The sequence below is a fragment of the Leptinotarsa decemlineata genome, unplaced genomic scaffold (genome assembly GCF_025532065.1).
Source record: "Leptinotarsa decemlineata unplaced genomic scaffold, Ldec_3_MD MMD2_tig00078422_RagTag_RagTag, whole genome shotgun sequence".
NCBI classification, from domain to species: Eukaryota; Metazoa; Arthropoda; class Insecta; order Coleoptera; family Chrysomelidae; genus Leptinotarsa; species Leptinotarsa decemlineata.
The window spans coordinates 11,402,976-11,429,212 of record NW_027412747.1 but is presented as its reverse complement, the minus strand read 5'-3'; the positions used below and the strand labels follow the sequence as shown (position 1 = coordinate 11,429,212).

Below are 26,237 nucleotides of genomic sequence, written 5' to 3'. Positions count from 1 at the left end.
ACTCCATAGCTTTCAAAATAAGTTCCACTCTTCACGATCCATTTATTTGTTTTCTCTTTATATATTCACGACGTTTGTTTTCTCTCACACCAAGGGGTCTGATTAAAGAAGTTTGAATACCCAAAAAATATAGGAAGAATTAGACTAGTTCCGATCATCAAAAGAAGAGAAAACGATTTCAGGATTCATCTTTCAATAAGTGAGTCAAAGTATGAACAGTTGAAATGTGTTGGGGAAAAAGGTTTTGGCTTTCTGCTCATCCTGCCTCATACAAAAATGTGGGAATCTTCCAAAAAAAAATAGAAAGCAATCAATTTCATGACCAACTCTTCACGAAGAGTGTATATCATGCAAAGAAGTAACTTTCAGACACAAACTGAAAGGATAAGTCCTCTCAAAACAACTACTTTCATATATATATTGAATTACATCTAAGAAAAATACTTTTGAAACAACTAACAGGTGATTTTTTAAGAGGTATAGAATTTGATTCTCAAAACAACACCAAAAATTTGAAAAAATTGATGAAATCTTTATTGGAATCGATAATTTAATGTTTAAAGATGATTTCATGCAAATATTGTCCACGGCTCCGCTTTAGATGGCCCATGCGCAAGGTTTATTTTTGGCACAGTCTCTCTAACATATCGACCGGTATTTCACGTATAAATGCTTCAATATTGGCTTCCAGAGCGTCAGTCGTTGCTGGTTTATCCCTGTAGACATGAGCCTCAAGATGACCTCACAAGAAATAATCCAAAGGCGTTAAATCACACAATCTAGGCGGCCAATTGACGAGTCCCAAACGTGAGATAAACTGTTCACCGAAGACGGCTCTCAATTGGGCCATTGTTTCGCGTGCCGTGTGGCATGTGGCACTGTCTTGTTGAAACCACATGTCAGGCATGTCAAATTCTTCCATATTGGGCAACAAAAAGTCGTCAATCATTACACGGTAGCGCTCGCAATTCACAGTAACGTTCCAGCCATTGTCGTCTTTGAAGAAGTAAGGCCCGAAGATGCCACCGACCCATAATCCACACCAAAAGTGACTTTTTCGGGATGCATCGGTAGCTTTTGCAATGCTTGTGGCTGGTCTTCATTCCAGGTGCGGCAATTTTGCTTGTTAGCGTATCCATTCAACCAGAAATGAGCCTCGTCGCTGAACACAATTTTTCGATGAAAATGTGGATCTTCCTACAAGTTTGCCAGCGCCCATTCACCAAATGTTAGACGTTGTGGGAGGTCGTCTGGCTTCAATTCTTGCACCAGCTGTATCTTAAAAGGTAAAACACCCAAATCCTTTCGTAACATATTTCACGTAGTGGAGTAACAGAGGCCCAATTGTTGCGAACGGCGGAAAATCGATATTTCACGGTCATCACGAACACTGGCGAATACAGCCGCAATATTCTCGTCGGTCCTCATTCTACGTAAGCGTGTTGGTAGTTTAATGTCCAATAATGTAAACGGGGTTCGAAATTTAGTCACAAGCTTCCGAATAGCTACCTCAGTAGGCCGACGAAACTGCCCATAAATTGGAAGAAATGTACGATGCACTTTCTTCACCGAGCATGAATTTTGATAATAAAATTCAATAATTTGCAAGCGTTGTTCATTCGTAAGTCGATTCATGGTTAAATTATAGACCAAACTGAACAAGTTTGACAATGATACAAGACACGATTCATACGTGACCTATCAAAAACAGTGTTGCCAAAAAGATACCAACAAAAAATCACTCATTACTCTTATATGAAGATTGAATTAATATGATTCGATGTTTTTTGCGCATCTGCTCAGTCCCTTTCGACTATTCATGATACCATTTTGAATTAAATTAGTAATTCTATAAAAACTTCGCATTTGTAAAATTGAATTTTAAGAAAGTACTATAATTTTCTGAAAATATTCCATTCAGGTCTCGTATTTATCAAAAATACGAAATGTAAATATTTGTCAGGAAAAAATTTACTTTCAGATTCAACAGAGTATGCAACTAAATTGCAACTCATTCCCATCAGCTACAGAGTCAAATTTCAACTGTAATGTGGAATTTTTGATCTCAGGGATGGTTCAGTTTGAGACATCTCCTGATGATGTCGATTTAAGGGGTGAAATACTCCGAGAGGAGTGTTACAGTTCATGTGTGTTTTAAAAACTGTTTTTGAATGTTGGAAGATTCATCTACTTACTAGTGTTCACATTAATATCATTCCAAGTCATTGTTTCTGAAGGGTTTCTGAGTTCCAAAACAATCCTGAATATTTTCTTTTTTCAGGAAATTGAGAAACCGCTTTCCGCTCACGCAAGGCTACGACGGGATCTACTTTACCACTACAATCCTTATGTAAGACCCGTAATAGATGTCTCTACTACTACCAATGTCACGATGTCTCTCCAAATAAGTCATATTGATTTGGTAAGATTCCTAGTTGATAAAAAGTGATCATTTTTTTGTATATCTACCTTAATGAATATGTGCCAGGAACGATTTTTTCTTGTTTTCCTGATTGAATTCTCAATATCGACTTTCAACTATTTTCTCAGTATATTATTTTGACTAACTTATGATTTCGATTTCAAATTCAAAATCTCAATATCCTTCAAAACCTTGATGAGTTTTCATTTCGAATAAATGATGTATAGCAGAAAACAAAATTTGTTATACAGGGTGTTTCAAATTCGATCCTCACCATTGGGATCTCGGAAACTATGAGAGATACGAAGATGGTTGAATTGGAGCAAAGTTGCGCATTAACCTGACTAACAATATGCCGTTGAGAAAGTTCTGGAATTCTGAGTATATCCATAGATATCCGGAAAAAACAGAAATTTCGGAAAATGGTTTTTATTTTTTCTGGCTTTATTTTTTGAAGGATTTGAAAATTAATTGCACTTTTTCATTGCCACTTTTTTCTGCTACATACTGGTTTTTTCAGATTTGCTATCCGACGTTTCGTCTTCCGGCCACCATCATCAACTTTATTTTTTCTTGTGGGCGCTACATTGAATTTTTTCTGTTTTGAAAAGAACCGAATTTTACCTTTTCAATTATGTATCATGAATTATCATTCTCTTTCGAAAACTTGATGATATTTAAAAAAATGAATTCTTATCATAATAGGCTTTGACTTTAATGTTTTTTAATTTGGCTTTCAATTTGTTACACTCAATTACATTTTGTTATTGTACAAGTCATCGAATTTTTATCAAAAAATGGCTTTCACGAATGATGAAAAAAGATATATGATACATGTTTATTACAAATACGATAGAAACAGTGTTAGGACATCGGAAATGTATTTAAATTTGTATCCCGAAAGACGACAACCACATCGAACTATGTTCAAGTTATTGGATCAAAATCTGACCGAGTTTGGTCCGTTTAAAAAGCCAATAAAAACACGGAGACAGAATCAACAATCAAAATTTGAAAAATGAGGTGTGAATGGGGTAAATTAGACATTGTGTCCTTTTCAATGAAAATAGAACTTTGAACAAATAACAATAATTACCTAAAATGTAAAGACAAAATTAAATCACAGCAAATGCTCAAAATGCTGGCCTTGTTCATGATAACATAACTCTGCTCTTCTTCGAATATTATTCACTGGACGATTGATTTCCCTCCTCCTCAATCTTCCGAACTCTTTAACAATGCTGTGTTGAAGGTCGTCAATATTTTGATATTCCCTCTGACCATAAACTCTATTTTTCAGTATACCACATAAGAATATATCTATAACACTTAAGTCTGACGACCTTGATAGCCACCCCACCGGCCCATTTTCCCTATCCCTATCCCTAATTAGATACTCGTCTGGTAGTGTGCAGTGGAGCACCATCATAATGAAACCAGATGTTTTTATAGTTAGCCAAAGGATTTTTCGCCAAAAATTCAATGACTTGTACAATAACAAAATGTCATTGAGTGTAACAATTCTAAAGTCCAATTCACGAACATCAAAGTCAAAGCCTATTATGATAAGAATACATTTTTTTCAATATCTCCAATTTTTCAAAAAAGAATGATAACTCATGATACATCATTGAAAAAGTGAAATCTAGTTCTATTCAGAACAGAAAGAATCCAATGTAGCACCCATAAGAAAAAATAAAGATGATGATGGTGGCCGGAAGACGAAACGTCGGGTATCAAGTCTGAAAACACCATTATATATCAGGGAAAAAGTGACAGTGCGGAAGTTTCCGAGATCCCAATGGTGAGGATCGAATTATTTGAAACACCCTGTATACTTATACTTGTGAAATATGTTCAAGGCATGTTCCTTCACCAGTAACAAAAACAACGATTACATCTTTATATGAATTCTAAAAAGTTTGTATTGTACTCAGAACTACAAGTTATCTTGAAACCTAACTTCGACTTTAGAGACGTGACATATAACAAAAAATATTTTTCAGAATGAACAAAGCTGTCGTATGGAAGTCACAGGTGTGACGAAACTGGTGAGTTAAAAATTCCATATAAGTATTTTAAGGTGCTACATTTTCCATATTAATTGAACATTTCAAGATGTGGCATGACGAAAAACTTAATTGGGATCCTGATGATTATGATGGAATTGAAACACTCCATATATTCAGAAGGGATATTTGGCAACCAGACCTAGTTTTATATAAGTAAGTACAAAAACTCAATCACCAAAACTTTTTACTATCTTTATTCTCCTTATTTAGAACATTGAAGCTGCAAAGCACACTTGATTATTTAATTCAGTACTTATTTGCTATTATAAGTTCTGGCTAGGTGAGTTATCGATATGTACTTATGATATAAAGGATCTTTCAACAGGGACTTCCGAACTTTGACAATGGTCTTGTTTCTTGCTATTGAAAATGATACTGGTTTGCTTATAGACTGATCGAGTTAGGGGTATATTATACTTATCGAGCCTAATCATTCCCAATACCTCTTTATATTTGCAGAAAAAAGAAAAACTCGAGAAGCAAGAGTTTAGATTGGCCGCGTGTCTGTTGACCAATAAAATTGATCGTGTCTGCAGCGGTATTGTAAGGTGTCAATTATTTTAACAAAAATACGAAGTTATGAAACATTAGAAAGAGTACATTGTCTTATACATTCAAGAGAAATAGCTGACTGGGTGGCAATATGACTAATATATAACGTTGAATTTCTTATTTTTGGTGGGTGGCATGAATGCATAATTGATTTATTTTATTAGGGTTCATAAGCCTTCGAGAACCATTTAAAAATATAGCTCGTCATATGGAGAATTTTTTCATGAATTTAAACGTTAACGGGTTCGTATACATTTCCATTATTAAAATTTCTGTTATATCAACATGAAAATGTCTACTGCCGGAGGTATTTCAAAAATAACTATTTTATTGCGTTTTATTTTATTTGAATACCATGTATAATTACTTATCCCTTCCAATGCATTTCTTACACTTCTTAGATTTAGTTGTCGGAAGTGAATCAGAAACTGTTTATACGTTCCGTAAACTTTACAGTTTGGCAATGTTCATTATTTGTATTGTTCATATTGGTCAATCGAACAAGAAGCGGGACTAGGCCAGTGACGTCACGAGAAAATCTGATTTTTAATAATTAATTACGGAAAACAACGCTATTTAGAGAGCTGAAATAAAGTAAACTATTTTTCAATTTGAAATTACTACCAAATGAACTGTAAACCATAAATCATGAATTCAAGCCCATTAATAACGACCATTTTGTTTCAACTTAGTTGTCATCTGTTGAGTCTGTTTTGCCAAATCACCATGGACGGATATAGCATTCATCAACACGTGCAAATGATAAAATTGTTTCATCAAAATGGGTGTTCTGTTTGGGCAACGTACCCTGCGCTTGGCCCATTTCATGGTCGGGTCGCCATAATCGTCCTATCAAGAGAACTAGTCGCAATGTAGTGGATGAATTTGAGGCCACTGGTTTAGTAACCGATCAACCAACACCTTTACGTCGACGTAAAAAAATCTTCTTCAGCGATGGGACTCATTTCTGGATGAATGGGTAGGTGAACAAACAAAATTGGCGAATTTGGGACGATACCGATACACATGAGATCCAAGAGCGTCCAATGCTTCCTGAAAAAGCCACTATTTGTGGTATGGATTTTGGGCTGGCAGCGTCATCGGTTCATATTTCTTTGAGAACGACGTTGGCCAGGCCATCACAGTCAACGGCAAGCAGTATACGAGTAGGACGATGATTACCAACTTTTTTTGGCCTGAATTGAATGATACACCAACGACGTGTGGTTTCGACAGGAAGGCGCTTCGTGGCATACTACTCATATAGTTTGGGTCAAAAGATCCTTTTTTTGGAACTTCTGTCCAAGGGCACCGAAAATTATGATCCAGAGCTCCTTTGACTCAGAATGATCTAGCAACATTTTGGAAAACTTTAAGGGGGGCTCAAAAAAATTGCAAAAGTTATAAACAATTTAGTGAAAAAAGAGGGTTTGGTTTTTTGCAAATATTTCGGAAAATATTAAAGATATCCGAAATTTGAGAAAAGATCTTCAACGAGGAGGAAATTTCCTAAAAAAAGTCTCACCTCCCGGAACTCTACCACCAATATTTATAACTTTAATTTAGAAGCGAAAATAGCGCTAAAAGCGGGCGACGCGCGTTCCGCAAGCGCTAACCGATCCGGACCTTTGAACAATAAAAATTAGTTTGATCCATTAAATATAATTATTGATAAAAAAAAATCATATACCTTCTGGTCACTTCAATAAATGGAAATTCATGGAGAAATTATTTCCCGTGATTATTTTATCAGATATACTTTAGTTGATTACCTAATTTTTTTAATTTTGAATTCACATAAAAACCTTGATAATTTTCAAACTCTCAAATTTTGTTCACTACTTGGAGCTTTCGTTGAAAGCCTTCAAAAAAGATTTTCGTTGGAAAAATTAAAAAATTTCGATTTTCCACTTTGTTATTAATAATCAAAGACGTTAAAAAGTGAAAAATTATTTTGAAACAATGGTTTTTTTCTCGAATTTTCTCATATTCTTATCATTGGAAGTTACATAAAATTTTGTTTACAAAATTGTTATGAACAAATGTATTTTTTATAAGATATTCGAATTTTTTTTGGGGGATTTCTTTCAGTGATGGGTATTATAATTTTAATTGAATAGAACTGGCCAATACTTTATTGCTTATTATTGAAACAATTTTTTTTGATACTAAATATGAATATTGAGGAACGATTTTTTATAAATGATAATTTTTATTTCTCTTTGATATTCTGAAAACACAATTTTTTAATTTATATTTTCTTTTTTTATTCAATAAACAATTCGTTTCGAACAAATTAATTTTTACGATATATATTTTTGAATACTACCAAAAAAACAAAAATAACCATGTGTCACTTTTTGTGTAAAAAATATAAGAAAGTTTGTAAAAAATTAGGGAAACATTATTTCATACAAAAAGTAATACATGATTGTTTTTGTTTGTAGAATCAAAAAAAAGGTATCGTAGGAATTCATTTGTTCGAAACAAATTGTTTATTGAATAAATAAAAAAAAAAAAAAATTTTTTTTCAAGAATATCAAAGAGAAATAGAAATTGTGATTTAAAAAACGTTTCCTAATATTCATATTTAGGAGCAAAAAAAATTGTTAATCAACAACAAAAACATTTTTTAGAACGATTTAGTTTTTAAGAATCATAATATTAATCACTGATAAAAATCCCCCCGAAGAAATTTTAAATATCTTATAAGCAATACAATTCTTTAGACAAATAGAGCTAAAAATTATGAAAAATAATTTTTATGTAACTTTAAGTAACTTTTGAATATTGAAAAAAATTCATTGCTTCAACTGAATTGACAAAATGGTTTAGACTTTCACGGCTGAGGTTTTCAGTGTCATTGCTTTTCGAGTTTGAAAGCCGTGGATTTTTTGGAATTTCTTTTGGAAGAAATTCCAAAAATCCACGACGTTTAATAGAATTTTTCACTTTTTACCGTTTTTGAGTATTATTAACAAAGTGAAAAATCAAAATGTTTTCATTTTTCCAAAAGGGTTCTTTTTTGAAGGCATTCAAGAAAATCTCCAAGAAGTGAACAAAATTTGAGGTTTTTAGTTTAAAGTTATCAGGGTTTATATGTGAATTTGAATCTTGCAAAAATTAGTTAAGTAACTGAAGTATATCTAATAGTTTTCTTTTCCTTCATAATGATATCCAATGGGTTAAAATAATTTTTATTGTTCAAAGGTCCGTATCGATCAGCGCGTGCGGGTCGCGCATCGCGCGATACAGTTCCAGGAGGTGGGATTTTTTTTAGGAAATGTCCACCTCTTTAGGGATCTTTTTTCAAATTTCAAATATCATCGATATTTTCCGAAATATTTGCAAAAAACCAAACTCTCCTTTTTTTTTACTGAATTGTTTATAACTTTTGCTACCCACAACCTGATTGATACATTTTCCATTGCGATATGCATAAAACAGGCGGCGATCCTTTGCTGCTGCTGGGCGAAGGGCTATATACATTTGGGAAAATTCAATATATTCTTCAGTAAATACAAATCTCCTGTTTACATCATTCTTTGTATGCTTGAGTTTCACAATTAATAACGTTTCCGAATCTTCAATATCATCTAATGTTACCTGGCTGATTTCACAAATTCGATAAGCTCGTGCAATTCCAAATATAACAACAACCTTGGCCATTAAAAAAACTCCATCAAGAGCATTATTTAAAAAGTCACTAATATGTGAACTCGTAAATATCACAGCTTTCTTGGACGTGTAACCTTTCCCATTTTGTTCTAGAAATGTATTTAGTTTGAAATATTTTGTAATGTAATTCGACCACACTGTTGATGGCTTTTGTTGTCGTGCTAATTCCGAAAAATAAGCCAATAACACCGTCTCCGAGAAAGAATTGCGTGTCTTTTTCATCTTCCATTCCATGAATCTTGAATACGCGGTTTCATAAATTTTCCGCGATTTAGCTGGCAATAATTTCTGTGACGCTACTTTCGCTGCTTCTGCTAACTCTGGTGGAGTCGGAGAAAACTCGGAATTAGACATTTTTTTAAATAACTACTGACCACTAAGTTCGCAATTTTTAAATCGAATCACAGAATTAAATTGACATCTAGCTTTTCCTAATACGACTAATTACCAGTCCGTGCAAAGCTTATTGTTAAATCATCTGAAAATGGAATTTTTAACAGGTGATGATCGACTGTATTGTCAAACATGCGCCAAACTAACTAACTGTTATAAGGAAACAAGTATAGCTGAGGCACCAGTCAATCTAATAATAACACTGATGATTTTCAAACAAGACTCAACCTCTAACGGAAGGAAGAAACTCTTTGGAAGGTTCGAAATAGATGAACATTTCAACCTAGCAGACCACTGTTATAATATTCATGCAGTCAGTGTTCACTGTGGTTCTGGCGTTGAATGTGGTCATTATTACGCCTTGGTCAAAGAAGAAACGGACTGGTTTAAGTTTGACGATAGTCGTGTCACGAAGTGTTCTGGCGATGCATTGAATTTATTGGAGCCTCTGGAGACACCCTACATTTTGTTTTATGAGAGAGAGGACATTGTTAGATCAAGATCTTCAGATGATGTGGTGTTGCAGGTTTTTCCGGGTTTTCCTGCAGCTGAAAAAGCAAATGCGCCACTGGAATCAATGAAGTCGCCCCGGAGCGCCAATTAATTTTTATTGTTGTATTTATTTTATTTTTATAGTTGTTTTAACACATTGTAATAATTTTATAAATATATATATATATATATATATATATATATATATAGCCGAATCGATCCCTCTACGAAACCCTTTTTCACTTGGAAGGATCGATCGCAGCTTGAGAAATGGTTCTTATGGAGATTCTGTGGAACGTGTTCTTCCTTACGAATCAGTAGAGAGTTGTCCTGAAAATCTAGAGAAGAAAATTGGATTGGATAATTTAGGAAACACTTGTTACATGAATAGCATTTTACAAGTGTTGTTCATGACGAAGAATTTCAAGAACGAAGTTTTAATGATGAACGAGAACGAGAATGTTTTCTGCTTATTCATCAAACTCAAACAACTGTTCATGCAGCTGCAGTTTCGTAAGAAGGTATTATCTTTCCCTCCAACCGATTTCCTGGAGTCTTTGAAGTCCACTAGATACTCGTTAGGACAACAAGAGGATTGTTCCGAATTCTTGGGGTTCTTGTTGAATACTCTTCGTGAGCAAAACAATAGCAAAATCAAAACTCCCAGCCGCTCTGGACTGAATGATTCCGTACAACCCATCTCGTCTTGTGTTTGTAAATCTTTTGCTAGAAAAATCCTCACTTGTTTACTTTGTGGTAAATGTTCAAGAAGTACTGAAAACTTATGTGAATTTCTGGAACGTCATCTAGCTTTTCCTAATACGACTAATTACCAGTCCGTGCAAAGCTTATTGTTAAACCATCTGAAAATGGAATTTTTAACAGGTGATGATCGACTGTATTGTCAAACATGCGCCAAACTAACTGACTGTTATAAGGAAACAAGTATAGCTGAGGCACCAGTCAATCTAATAATAACACTGATGATTTTCAAACAAGACTCAACCTCTAACGGAAGCAAAAAACTCTTTGGAAGGTTCGAAATAGATGAACATTTCAACCTAGCAGACCACTGTTCTAATATTCATGCAGTCATTGTTCATTGTGGTTCTGGCGTTGAATGTGGTCATTATTACGCCTTGGTCAAAGAAGAAACGGACTGGTTTAAGTTTGACGATAGTCGTGTCACGAAGTGTTCTGGCGATGCATTGAATTTATTGGAGCCTTTGGAGACACCCTACATTTTGTTTTATGAGAGAGAGGACATTGTTAGATCAAGATCTTCAGATGATGTGGTGCTGCAGGTTTTTCCGGGTTTTCCTGCAGCTGAAAAAGCAAATGCGCCACTGGAATCAATGAAGTCGCCCCGGAGCGCCAATTGATTTTTATTGTTGTATTTATTTTATTTTTATCGTTGTTTTAACACATTGTAATAATTTTATATATAATTACAATATTGTATGTATTAATTGACAGATATTTGATTTTCTATTGATTGGTTTCCTAGCAACGCTATAAGTACAACAGCCTACCTGTATAATAAATGACTATTTTTGTTCAGTGGAGTTGGTGATATACGAGGAATATTGGGCGACAGTGAAATGATTGCTGATTACAAGGGAAGGGTTGAATGGAATCCACCGATGAACCTCAAAGTATGGTGCGATGGCGTCGATATGGGAAAATGGCCGAAAGAGATTCATAAATGTGGGGTGATATTAGGATTTATGCGGGATTCAGCAAGAACTACATTGGAATTCAACGTTAACAAGAGTTCTCTAGTAAGTGAAAGAATAACATTCTCCTATCTTGAATTGAATTATTACTGAAAGATTATATATTCCATAATATACTCGTAACAGTGTTTGAATGAATGTCACATTTTCACAATTAGATACAGAGTTCCATAAAGGACACAACTGCAGTGATAATTCCTCTCAATGTTAAGGTTAATCTTTTCTGTCTTGATCTATTTGAGACAGACTAGAGTAGCAGATCACATTTATTTCGCATACGACGAGCCTCTTCATATTTTATATATTTTAGACATTTACTTACATATCTTTTTTTTCAGTGTATTTCAGTATCGCACTTGGGAGGAGTTTTTGAGTTTTATGTCATGATGTTATTACCATCAAGTACAAGCTTTCATTCAGCAGCTCTGAGAAAACTTAAATGAATTATGAATGAAATTTAATTCACCAATTTATTCCATTTCACAATGTATATGATATTTCAAGATTGTGCAAAATTTACCCATATCGTAAAAATGAAAATTTCTTTAGATTTATAAACGTCAATATTAGAATACATTCTGTATTGCTGTTTCTACACCGACAAAAATCTCACGACAAGTTTCCATATCATATGGAGTGTGTAATATGGTGAATCGATAAGTTGGACTTGAATGAAAGTAATTTTTTTTCTGTCTGTTCATTTCATTTGTTATATTTCGCAATTTATATGTGAAAAAATATTTTTTTTCAGAATAACCGATGTCAAAATCAAAATACATTTTGCATTTTTGCTTCTACACTCGCAAATCTCACGATAAGCTTTCATATCATATAAATTGTGTAATGTGGTGATTTGATGAGTTGGATTCGATCGAAAGTTATTTCTTTTTTTACGAAATGGTGAATAAAATTTCATACTTGAGAATGTTTTTAGCTCATAATTGATTTTTTTTCGAATTATTACTACACATGTTTCTCAGCCTATTCATTTCATTCGATGCATCATTGTTGCATGATCAGTTTCTCAAACATATGTTCGAGCACCAAACTATTCCTTAGCTTCGCCATTTCTAATTTTTGAATCCTTTTATGTGATATCCATTACACGAGGGTGCATAAAATGGATTGAGGTGAAACATTCGATTTTTTGCATTGTTTTCAGCAAAGTATTTCATTTGATACTCATATCATGGTGATCTACAGAAAACTAGTTCGCCATCTCACGTGGTCTGTTATATTCTTCCATATTTTTTCTATCAAATCAAATTAATTATATTTGTGTCATGTGACGTATTTTTTTTCAGCAACCCGTTTAATCTGACATCCATATCATAGAGGTACATACAAAACTAGTTCGCTTTCTTGGATTTGATATCCATGTAATAGGGGACATAAAAAGCTGATCCACCATCTTGGGCAGTCCGTCATATTTATCCAAGCGTGACGTGATGTTATTTTTGTTTCCGTTTTGAGCGAATCCTTTATTTTATATACCCCTTTATAATTGGGCTGCATAAAAAACTGGTCCATTTCCTTAGACGGCCTGCCGAATTTCTGTTTAATCAGTTGAGGATAACTGCTTCAAAATTCAGTTGCAGGATTTTATCTAAACCAATACACATAATATACACACATATCAAGTAGAATGAAAGCTTGTAATAAGTTTGAAGATACTTCTAATCCTAGGATCATTCCCTCCTCATCTAATATTCTTCCAAAAGTTTCATTCATTGAATTACTAATTTTTGGTCTGGGAGAAGATTTTAAAAGCACTGCATTTCGGGATAAATTAATTATTTCGATTGTCTTTATGTTTCAGATTTTCCACAGTTTTTCAGAATGGTCAGTGATAGAAGCTGACGTAATATCTGGAATTTCATTGGAGAATACATTTTCAGAACCAGCAATTCTTCAAGTGACTTTCACTCTGAAAAGAACCTCCAACATTGTAGAAATTTTGTTATTCTCTCCATTCGTAGGTAAGTTTCGAGAGATTGTATCTGTCTCTTTTATTGTACGATTGCTTCATCGAAAGAATCTCGTTTCAGTTATATCTATTTCCCTCTTGGCATCATTCTGGATGGATCCTCTTGGGAAAACGAAAATTACACTAACTTGCAGCCAACTAATTTTAACAACGATAATGCTTCTTGCATTGGCAAAAATTGTACCAAGTCATTCCCAAAATGTCCCTTTTTTGGGTAAGTGCCATATAACCATTCGAAAGATTTCAGTTTTGACATTGTGAAAATAGCGAATGAATATTGTTTCTGAAAAGTTAAAGTAAACAGTTTGATACTATGGATTTGGAATCGGCATCAGAGCTGAACTACCACAATTCTGACATTTGCAGCTCGAAATGTTTCCTTAGTAAAAATTAGGATGTTGTGGAAAATTACTACCTCTTATCCTTTGAAAGATATTTTTGTAGTGGACTCAATGCTTCTTATTGTTTTTTGGGTATATAATCTGGGAAATAAACAAAGCCACATCAATGAAAAATCAGCTGGAGTGTATTGAAGAGAGTTCACCCCTAAAAGTTACTGAGAGATATAAACCATAGAAAAGTGCAATTATTTAGTTTCTTGTATTCATAAATGTTGCCTACAAATTGAAAAAAATCAATTGATAAAAATCAAATTTCAATAACGCATTAAAAAAATACTCAATTGTGAGATTTTCACTAAACAGTTTCACAAAAACATGAAAATCTCACAATAAAGTGTTTTTTGTACAATTGTCATTAGTAGAGACATTTTTAATGGTTGTCAAGAGTATTGAAAGATAATGTTTACAAAGTAGCGTGTTAAAAACAGTTCCAACTCTAGTGTTGAAAGTATTTTTAACAGAATGTTTTTTCGACCAAATAGCAATAAACAAAACATAATTATTTAATTTCGAAGAAAGTTTGATTATAGATATAGATACAATTAAAATCTGTTACAAATATATTATATACAATAATTACATTATTATCATTATTATTTATGAACATTAATATGGAAAGTACAATTAGAACAACTGCTGATGTTATTACCTTGCGATGTTGAGGAGCTTTGTAATATATTTGAACTATCTGAGTTGACAATTTCATGGGCATTAACATTCAATTCTTGGAGTGAAGAGGACGATGCTGTAATGCTGGAGCTAGCTGTTGGAATGATTCTTTCAGCAATAGCCTTTTTTAAGAAATAGATTGATCGATGTAACCTTCAGCTACTGTTGTAGACCTCTATCCTCCGTTCTTCTTATTATCCATTATATTTGCTCCTGATTCTGCTGGCAAAGTAGCAGAAGATGAATTTCATTAGTTCGGACTTCCATTGTCTGATATTGAATAAAATTATTTGAAATCCCTGAAAGAACTAAAAAGAAGAATTAAAAATCAAAGAACAAGAATAAAAATGAATATCTGAAGAAACAATCATATTAAGCAAAAAAGCTGAAATAAAATAATAGTGAAATGAAATACAAGTAAAAATCGAACAAATTGAACAGTTAATAAAAAAAAATTAAAAAGTTAAGAGATTCCAAGCCAAGTTACTTCACGACGTTTCGATTGTTAGTATCCACAATCGTCTTAGGGTGATGACTGGACTGATTCCTCTGTGAGCTGACTATTTATAGGTCATTTGAGTACTTTCACAAATCTCAGCTTTCCTTTTTCCGCTTCACTGGTATAGTGGTTTTTTTCTTGATTATGGGTTTCCATATGTTGTGTATCTACCTCTTTTGGTCGATTGGTGGTGGTTGGATTCGTGGTTCAGATACTGTCCCGTGTGAGTGAGTTTTCGGCTCACTGAGGAATCAGTCCAGTCATCACCCTAAGACGATTGTGGATACTAACAATCGAAACGTCGTGAAGTAACTTGGCTAGGAATCTCCTAACTTTTTAATTTTATTTTTATTAATTGTTCAATTTTTTCCATTTTTAGTTGTATTTTATTTCACTATCATTTCATTTCAGTTTTTTTGCTTAATATATTTGTTTTTTCAGATATCCATTTTTATTCTTGTTCTTCAATTATTAGTTCTTCTTTTTAGTTTTCAAATCATTTTATGTCATATCAGACAATGGAAGTCCAAACTAATGAAATTCAACATGAAACATTATCAATCTTCTTCAAACAAAAGAAGCAGAAGATCTTCTGAAACAGTGACCTGTGTATTTCTTTGGTTTCGGGGTATTCTGAAACGCAGCAATAGTAGAGGGCATTTTCCCAAACGTGTTTATTTCAACTGAGTTGGCACTACATTTAAAATTTGAGTATTTCAGAAAAAAAAAGTTGATGATTGATAACAAAAGGGTGTAATGCATCGTAATTATTAAAATAGTCAATAGTTTTTCCAAGAATGCTAAAAGATTGACCTATTTTCGTTTTTGTATTTGGAATTTGAAGGATCAATGATTTATAATTTATCTTCTATCAACAAATGGCACAGCTCTTTATGCCGACAGGCTCCATATAGTTATTTCGAAAATAGTAGCAACTTTTATCATCAAATATTTTTCATTTGGCGCCTCATTTACAAACCTCTGAACTTGTTCATACGTAAGAGATTTTGATTTTTTGGGCCTATAACTTTCATTTTTTCGCTTTGAGAATGCTATTACCTTGAAATATTTGCGTGTATTAACACCATTTTCAACGAGCACACTCGACTTTATCATTGTAAACTTCCTCCACAAAGTTGACTAGTTCCATATTTTTAATTTCTCTTCTAGATATGCGATGTCGTACTGCTGAGCCGATTTTTTTGGTAACAATTCAATTGAAGCTCTTTTGCAGCCTCTTCAATATCCTCAGGAACACAATTCCTGACTATTGTTCTTAATTATGCAAGACATTAAACACCAGCAAGAACTTTAAATGTGTAATAAAACGCGTGAGCTGTAAACAATACTGTTTGTTGGTAATCAGGTGATTCGGCGTCACCTGACACGGCCACTTCACAGCAAATGCGAAAATGCAAATATGAAAATAGTTAACTAACAAGAGATGTCAAAATGTGGTTTTATAGAAATATTAAATTTATCTATTTTATTATGAAAACAGAACAGTTGTACAAAAAAATTTGTATGATATTTGTGTTAAAAGTAAGTTTTATTTTTTTTGTGAAATTGCTCAACTCGCTACGCTCGTTTCGCACTTTTTCACTCACAAAATAAAACCTTAATTTTAACACTCGTATCATAAATATCTATTTTGAATACGTTAGTTATGGATTTTCATCAAGTATCGGCCAATTCTATGATACAAATTTCAATATTCAACTTTCTTAGTGGTCGACGTTTCGGAAAACAATCTCTTCCCGTTATCACAAACCAAAATTCACTCCTAAACATATGTCATATGTCAAAGAATCAAAGCTAGTTACAATCTGAGGCGAAAGTTTTGGGTTTTGATAACAAAAAAAATATAGCTTTCTATCGAGGAAGCTACGGTGTTAGCGAAACGCATCTAGAAATAAAATTATTATCATGGATAGCAACGGCGGTTCGTCAGAGGAGGCAAGGGAGGCTTAGCCTCCCCATAAAATTTGAGGCTATTCATCGCAATAAATTAAAAGATATTGACAAATAATTATGATCATTTTTCTCTAAAAATGCTTGGGTATCATTACTTTAATATTAATTTTCAATATAAATACATAATATGCCCGAAAAAATACTATCACTCACTACGTAGTACGTACCACACTGTATCTTGCATCAAACGCACCGCCCATGAACGAATAAAGAATAAACTATCAACCCGAAATAATAAGTGTCATACGTTGCAAGGGAGCCAAGCCTCCGACCGATTTAAAAAACACAGACTCCACGAGACCGATTCAACCAGCTACAGTCCTGATTTGTAATTTCAGTTGCAGAAATTATAGCATCAGAGGAGGCCTGCCTCCAGTTGGTCTCCGTTAGTGTACGAATGCGTTTGTTTTTCATTTAATTTTTCGGACGGGATACCGTGACGGACCGGAACTAAAAAATATTCCGGTAAATCGTTTTAGTATTTCTTGATAATATTTGTTGTTTGTGTATAAAACTGGCAGTATTATATTATAGCAGTGCTTTTTGGTGATATTTTTAATGTGTTTTCAAAGTGTTTACTTTCAATTTCAAGGTCTTTTCAGGTTTCCATTTTTGTTTTTTCATTTATTATGGATAAGTTGGACGAAATTGAAAAATCTGACGATATAGTCGATTGGTTGCTAACAAATAATTTTAAGTCTTTATCTTATAATAATAAATTTTACATTATTAAAACTCTGGGAAGGCCTCAACCAAATTTGATTTCAATTGAATCTTCAGATAATCGACAAAATCGTGGATTTGATATTAGTTGGTACGATAAATGTGATTGGTTAACCGACTCCATTAAACAAGAAAATCTTTTTTGTTGGCCCTGTGTTTTATTTTCCGTACAAACCGAATACCATATGTGGTCTAAAATAGGACACTACGATTTAAAAAATTTACCTCGTGTTATGGGGCAAATACGATTCACAGTTTGGCACTTTTTTAAACAATAGCGTTTTTTCGAGCACCTCACAAAACCATTCAAAATGAGCTCATTATAAACAGTGGCATACATTATTAAGGAAAATATAAGCAAGGAGATTGAAAGTGTTTCTTTTTTTGCATGGGAAATTGATGCAACTACCGATATTACCTATCCATCACAACTTTCAATTGTTTTTAGATATGTCAAAGATGGTAATGTGGTGGAACGTTTTATAGGTTTTCATGATGTTTCATCTGGGCGCACAGCCGACGATTCGTTTAATTTTTCATTCGTACGTGTGACACCTACAATTTTAGGCAAAAGTTAATTGCGCAAACCTATGATGGGACTGCGGATATGGCCGGCCATTTAAATGGTTTACAAACTAAAATAAAGTTCATAGCTCCTCATGTATTTTTTACGTATTGTCATGCCCATGCCCTAACTTTAGTATTAAGCAAAGCGTGCAACAAAAATTTTCGCGCCTCCGGCGGGCTTTTCTTTGTGTAGACAGGGTGTCCCTGGACTTCCTCTTTTCCTCTCGGGAATGTATAGATGGGGTCAAAATATCACCAGTACTTCATATAACTTTTTTTCCTAAAATCCTTCGTTACCAAGTAACGGGCCCTCGAAGTTACAAAATGAAAAATGTTTTTCTTTGATAACTTTTCAAGTGAATATTAAAAATCATCCAAATTTTGGTAATTGACTAAACAAATGAATTCCTTCGATGAGCTTTCATGCAGGAGTCAGTTGTTTTGCTACAAAGTCAGGAACGGACTACCCCCGATGGTCCACACCCCAAAACTTTGAAATGACAGATATTTTTCAATATTTTTCAACAAATTAAGGTTACTTGGACAATTTTATGAATAAAAGTACTCGTGTGGAAAGTCGATCGGAGCAACGAGTCTTGATAAAAATGTAGTTTCACTCGACGACATCAAACCCGCTCGTCCACCATTATTTGAAATGAATAATTATCAAAGCAGAAATAATAATGATAACGTTAATTCAACAACATTTATCCTGAGATGTCTACCATTATTCGAAAATATTAGGTTTTAAGGAAAATGGAAATGATAGGTAAAATGTTCATAACGAATTTTTATAATGCAAACACGTTTAACTAACGAAACTCAAGAGCCTCAAGAGCAAACAGAAATGAAAAATCCGCTACAGAAACTGCTCGATATGACCACCTTCTCTCTCTATACATTTTCTTAGTCTGCGAAGACACCCTCTCTGTACTTGAAATAGCATTCCAGGGTCGTTTCGTATGGCTTCACAATGTAATGTTATTCTATTCAACAATGCATCTCTTGTGTGAATAGGTGTAGCGTAAACAAGGCTTTTTAGATGCCCCCACAGAAAGAAATCCAATGGATTTAAATCCGGAGACCGCGATGGCCATGAATATGGCCCACCTCTACCAATCCATCTATTGTGGAAAATATGGTTCAGATGGTCACGCACAATCAAACTAAAATGAGGAGGAGCGCCATCATGCATGAACCACATATCTCTTCGGGTTTGCAATGGAACATGTTCCAAAAGTCCATTCAAATCGTTCTGAATGAACTCCAAATAACGTTATCCATTCAATCGGTCCTGTAGAACGAATGGTCCTATAAGATGGTTTCCTATGATACCAGCCCAAACATTCTCACATTGAATTTCCGTTGGTGTTTGGTTTGCAATATCCCATGGGGATTTTCTTCGGCCCATATATGGAGATTATGAGAGTTGATAACTCCATCTCTACTGAAACCTGCTTCATCAGTGAATAAAACTCGATTAATAAAAGTCATATCCTCTCTTTGCCTATCCATGAACCAATTGGCATATTCCAGTCGTGCTGGAAAATCTTGAGGTGTCATGGCATGTACCTTCTGGATGTGAAATGGGTGGAGCAGTTGTTCCCTAATTATTCTATGAATAGTGGACTTGGATGTATGGAACTGTTCTGATAGATTTCTGATGCTCATTGAAGGATCATCAGCGACGGCTTCCAAAATATTTTCCTCCAATACAACGGTACGTACAGTCCTAGGAGCGCCCTCACCACCTCAATTTGGCAAAACTGTACCTACAATAATATCGAAATAAAACAACGTGCTCGAATTAATTATCAATTATTACATACCTGTCTCCCTCAAGCTGCGATCGACACGCTCGAATGTTTCTCTTGACGGTACCGTTCGATTGGGAAAATGCTCGGAATACAGACGACGAGCTTCTGCAGCATTACAAAATGCTCGTCCATAAAATACATGCATATCTGCATATTCATTGAATGTAACCTGTTCGGCCATATCAAAAAAATTCAAAATATCCTATAGAATATTGACAATACAATGATAGTCATATGACAACGCACCACTCAACAAAACAAAATCGCATTCCACTTTCTCATTTTTTATCAAAACTTTCTAAAAGGTTTTTTTGTCAACATCTGTGAAAGAAATGGAACATAATTATTTCCTGGATATTTTCCACCTGATCATGTGCAGCCGTTTTTGTAGTTCATTTGTTTGCTTTTTATTAGAATAGTAAATATTTTTTCCGATGTGCGTTTTTTCAGCTAAATTTAGATTCGTGTTAAAGAATTTCTCCCATAAAATTATAATTATCAGTGAAACTCCTCAACAGTTTAGCTGTGAAGAAGAATTTGAAACATTCGAATGTTGAGTTTCATGAGATTCAGATAACTGATCAACACGAAACGTGATTATTCCACACGTATTATGTACATACAAAATATGGAATGAATTCGATATTTCATAGTAGAGTAGCTTGTTAGTTTAAAAACACTACGAATCTACAGAACTTGATATTTCTTTTGAAAAATATCTGCTATCACAATTGTGACTTAAACTTCCATATAGGTACTGTACTTTTTGTTTACGACTTCATTTTAGCATACTTTGTATTATTCCTGTTATAAATGTTGTTGAATTAACGTTATCATTATTATTTCTGCTTTGATAATTATTCATTTCAAATAATGGTGGACGAGCGGGTTTGATGTCGTCGAGTAGAACTACATTTTTATCAAGACTCGTTGCTCCGATCGACTTCCCACACGAGTACTTTTATTCATAAAATTGTCCAAGTAACCTTATTTTGTTGAAAAATATTGAAAAATATCTGTCATTTCAAAGTTTTGGGGTGTGTAGCAAAACAACTGACTCCTGCATGAAAGCTCATCAACGGAATTCATTTGTTTAGTCAATTACCAAAATTTGGATGATTTTGAATATTCACTTGAAAAGTTATCAAAGAAAAACATTTTTCATTTTGTAACTTCGAGGGCCCGTAATTTGGTTACGAAGACTTTTAGGAAAAAAAGTTATATGAAGTACTGGTGATATTTTGACCCCATCTATACATTCCCGAGAGGAAAAGAGGAAGTCCAGGGATACCCTGTATAGTCTATATAACTTAAGCCTCCCCTGTTCTCCAATGCACGAGCCGTCACTGATGGATAGTGTTGTTAATTCCAATCGAGTGACGGGTCAGTTCATTCATAATTTGTTTATTTTTTTGATTGTGCCTCTTGTCAGTGCATCATCGATATGAAGTCGATGATTTTCCATAATTAAAAATTGAATTCCTTCCAGAGTATCATTCCTCGAACTAGGCTGAAGCGAACATACAACATATTCGTCATCGCCCCATCTGCCCGTGAACGAGGTAACCAACCGCATATCCGAATCACTCAATTCCTCGTATGAAGAAAAAAGCTTCACATACAGTAAAGAGGCATACTTGAAGACTGGTTGTAGATCAGATGAATCGATGAATAGATAATTTGATCTACAGCCAGCCTTCAAATATGCCCTCTTACTATATGTGAACTGATTATGCTGAACATTCAGTCGAATTCTGTTACCGATAAATATGCATCAGTCATTGTTTCCATGAATTTTTCAATTGATCTATCAAGCAATCAGTTACCAGCTCAATTTTCCATTGTTTCTTTATTTTCAGTTACACTCTACAGCTTTACCATGATTGCTTTGGTAGTGGCTTTGGCAATCGCTGTGATTGTGGTCAATTTGTCAAGGAATAGGAAAAACACATCTGTGCCACTGATACTGTCGAAGATGTTGACGAATAAAGTGATCAGCTGTACATTATTTTTACCAAAGATAAATGTCAGATAAGTCTCCATTTTATAGACTATTTTTAGAAAATACTAATTTTCAGATGTCTGAAGAGTATGGAAAGCTGAACGAAACGGGTCCATCAAAGTCTCAAGAGAATAGCCAGATAACGTGGATTATTCTGTCACTTGCTATCGACAGGGTAGCTTTCGTGGTCTATGTGGCATTGATTGCTTTTGCAGGATATTCAAAATACTGATTCGATTGTTTTGAGTCCTGTGTGGATCAATATAAGAAGAATTGATTATTCATTATAAAAAAAATATTCAACACATTCTATACAGCACACAGGAATTGTGAAGTATATTTGTATTCCTCAATTCAATTACAACATTTCAATCGATGTTTGAATAAAATGAAAATCATTACATGTATGCATTGTAGAAATCATGTTTCAATTGATGAAAATATATACAGGGGAATTCACTAGCAGATACAAAAAAACAGGGTGTCTTGCCTTCAAACTAATTATTCAGGTAGGAAGCAAATTAATCGGTAAACTGTACCGTGCTTTCTTTCAAGACATCGAGAAGATTGTTGAAGGACAACAGGTATACAATGATCAGTTTCATCACATCCAAGGATTATATTCTCTGGGAAAGAAAAGAATTTAGCTGTCAATTTCTCCATCGTGATACAAAAAGAGTGGGAATCTCCCAAAGAAAAGAAGGAAGCAGTCAGTTTCAAAAAATCAGCTTTATACAAAAATGTGTAACTTTCAGACACAAAGTGGAAAAAAAAACTCTCCCGAAACAGCTATTTTCATGTAAATGTTGAATTACCTACACGAAAGGAAAATTCTTTCGGAACAAATACTTTTATGTGAACGCTGAATTATTCGAAAAACATTTTATTCCGTTTGTATTCCAAACATTTGTGATGGAATCAACATGGAATCATTCACAGGATTCCTACACAATATAAATAATCTCTCCTGAAAATTCCCCTTTGGATTACATTTTGTATTTCAAAATTTTGATTCCTGATTTCCAAAATGTTGAATTTTTCTATGAATATTTGAACATTGAGCATTTAGAATATGACATTGTCACACTAAAGAATAAAAGAAGTTTAAAAATCACTCATATGAGGATGAGGAATACAGTGTCCCTATGAATTCATTATAAACGGAATAAATGATCGAGAATTTTTATATAGGTCTTTTTTACCAGACACCAAAATGAATCTGAAGACTGTATTGAGAGAGATGTAAACAAGAAAGAAAGTGAATATTTCGAAAATAAATCTCGAAACATTTGTCTTTTCCAACATACCTAGAGAGTGGGCTCTAGTAAACGTCTGTCAGAAAACAAATACTTTTCTGGCAATGAAAAACATTGAATTATATCCGAAACACATTCATGGAAGATACCTGCTGCTCCTTCTGCTGGATGAACGAGAAACATCTCCAAAAATAATCTCTGCGTGGTATCTTGCATATATTTCCGTCAGGATATAATCAGAATCTTCTGCGTGGGTACTACGGGAGGTACGAAATGTTCAGTGAGGTATCTTTTTTCGATTTTCCAGACTCAATTTGATTTATATTAGAGAATTGGTACGTAGGGTTTGGGACTTTGTTCACGAGATGGAGCTGTTACTAGTTCACATCTTTCTCTTAAATGCAGTCGAGCTGTGTTGAAGTCAGACGAGTTTCAGGCAAACTGATGTCTCGGGTCAGATCTTTCCTGCACTGATGAGAAGTAATACCTCGAATCCGGTCTTGAGGTGACCGATTGATTCTAGCATGATCCTGCTGAATGAACGGGAAACTTCTGCATGATTAACTAACCTTTCTGAAAAATGTTGCATAAATTTATGTCGGATATGATTCAATGTCAGTCATGGTATAAGCTGGAAAGGAAATTCGTTGTTTTCCAGATATGACTTGTCGGCTCCAGCTTCTTGAAAGAACGTTCCCTGCAAGTGGCCGTCGATGGATATCTCTCGAATACTTTCACCATCAACGCTGGTGTTCCCCAGGGACCCATATTTTCTCCAACCCTCTTTTTATTGTATATCAACGACTTATTGAAAGAAACAAGAATCCAATATATTGCTTTGCTGACGACAGCACACTTGCCTCGTTATTCCATTTGTATTCCAGGACATCGGTTACGGAGGCACATCTTCACCGGCAGCAGGTGATTACATATCTCAATGACGATCTAGAAGTGATTTCGAATTGGGGTGAAAGTAATCAGGTTCAATTCAGTGCCACAAAAACTCAGACATCGGTTTTTTCCATGTAACCTCTCGAAACAGCTGTTTGTGTCTGAAAGTTACTTATTTGCATAATCTACACATCTTGGAGTCGCGGGTCATCGTCGGTGAGATTTAAATCCGGACTATTAGCTGGCCATCTCATGACATTAATATTGTGCTCCTGTAGGACATTTCTCACGACCCTGACTACGTGTGGCCTGGCATCATCTTGTTGTGAAATGAACCCAGCGCCCATATTTTGGGCATATGGAAAGACATGAGGTTCCAATATCTCCTCTATGTAACGAACAGCCGTTAAAGTCCCCTCCCGAAATACCACAAGGCCGTGTGTCCTGTCAAAGTTATACCAGCCCATACCATTATCGATCCACATCCAAATGAAACAATTTCTTGCACACAGTCATCCAAATAGCGTTCACCGGGACATCTCCATACCTGAACACGTCCGTCATTGTTGAATAACATGAAACATTACATTGGCCCACTGTTTTAAATTCCAATTACGATGCTCTTGACGAAAGTTTCTACGATTTCCTCGATGAGCTGGTGTTAATCTAGGGGCTCTAGCAGGTCGTCTTGCATGGAGTTGTACTTCATGAAGTCGGTTTCGTATCGTTTGGTTCGAACTTCGCGTTCCCGTAGCTTCTATAAGGCGATTTTGCAGTTTTCTAGCAGAATAGGTGCAACCCCTAATTACCTAAAGTCGTAACAAACGGTCTTCTCTGCAGGTTGTTGCCTTTGTCGATTGGAATAAGGGGTTCTTTTCACTATGCCGTAAATTTGGTAGCGATTCCAAGCTCTGGAAACCGCAGAATGACTCACATTAAGCATTTGGGCTACATGACGCCTTGAATACTCTACTTCGATCAATGCCACTGCTCTAGCAGCTTGAAATTCGTTGAGTCACACCTTACGTATCCACCTTCTACCCAATACATCAACATTCATTGTTTAAATTTTGAAATTTAATACCTATCACGAAATAAAAAGTGAAGTGAAACTAAATACAGAATTTTTCATATTAATGTATTTCATATAAAACTACAAAGAGAAGTAAAAAAAGTAAACAACAACCGAATGGAACATGATAAGGATTAGTATGGAGTACACACCAGAAGTTTTTATTATGAAATGATACATATTTTTTTATGTTTGAATCGAAGGGGTTATATTTTTAGGAGTGATTAATTTTTGGGAAAGAAAGCCTTAGGGCAAGTGTCTTACGGCGAAACATCGATGTATACCAGTGAGGATGACAGTGTTCCATGTAAGTGTAATTTGTTACCATTCATTTAAAGTAAAACTCATGTGAATAATATCTGATTTTATTCCCCAACGAATGTTTGAAATACAAACTGAGTAAAGAAAAGTATCTTCTGTATAATTCAGTGTTCATATAGAAGTATTTGTTTCGGAAGAATTTTTTTCTTTCGTGTAATTCAATGTTTATATGAAAGTAGCTATTTCAGGAGGACTTTCTTTCAGTTTGTGTCTGAAAGTTACTTCTTTGCATGCTCTACACATCCATGTATAGAGTTACTTATTTTCAAATTGATTACTTCCTTCCTTTCTTTGGAAGAATCCCTCTTCTTTTTTTGTATCGAGATGGAGTAGTAGGAAGCCAAAAACTTTCTTTCCCAAAAATATTTTTTTACTTGGATTTTAACGATATGTCTCCATATTCATTTCGAGTAGTTATCTCGTCGTGCTTCGTTTTGATTGAAACGGAGATGGAATGTGTGATCAACTCAGCACAAAACTTTATTATTAGTCAGTAGGCTATGTTTGAAGACAGGCAGTAAACAGATCCAAAGAAATGAACTTCAAATGTTCAAGCCAGTCTCAGATATACCTACTCAGTAGGTTGAACGGACTAACGCCTATCAGAAAACAAGTACTCCCCTGGCTAATACCACGAAAGGCGTTGGATTATATCCAACAGGCGTCAGTGCAGGAATCTGCACAGAAAATTTTCTGCATATGCAATTGGCAAT

General features: G+C 34.5%; 1 protein-coding gene across 2 annotated transcripts in view; it reads left to right on the top strand.

Moving 5' to 3' along the window:
* LOC111515730 (neuronal acetylcholine receptor subunit alpha-5) overlaps window positions 1-22,387 on the top strand; it is a 32,086-nt gene extending 9,699 nt beyond the window's left edge. The window contains exons 4-11 of one of the 2 annotated variants that reach the window (XM_074186430.1): window positions 2,282-2,422; window positions 4,429-4,473; window positions 4,541-4,647; window positions 11,171-11,390; window positions 13,165-13,324; window positions 13,394-13,546; window positions 21,842-22,008; window positions 22,061-22,387. In XM_074186430.1, coding sequence (XP_074042531.1) covers window positions 2,282-2,422; window positions 4,429-4,473; window positions 4,541-4,647; window positions 11,171-11,390; window positions 13,165-13,324; window positions 13,394-13,546; window positions 21,842-22,008; window positions 22,061-22,216 — 1,149 coding nt within the window. In that variant the 3' untranslated portion in view covers window positions 22,217-22,387. Of the gene's footprint in view, window positions 1-2,281; window positions 2,423-4,428; window positions 4,474-4,540; window positions 4,648-11,170; window positions 11,391-13,164; window positions 13,325-13,393; window positions 13,547-21,471; window positions 21,507-21,841; window positions 22,009-22,060 lie in introns of those variants that run through there. The other variant, XM_074186431.1, reaches the window with a different exon arrangement.
* The last annotated feature ends 3,850 nt before the right edge of the window (window positions 22,388-26,237 follow it).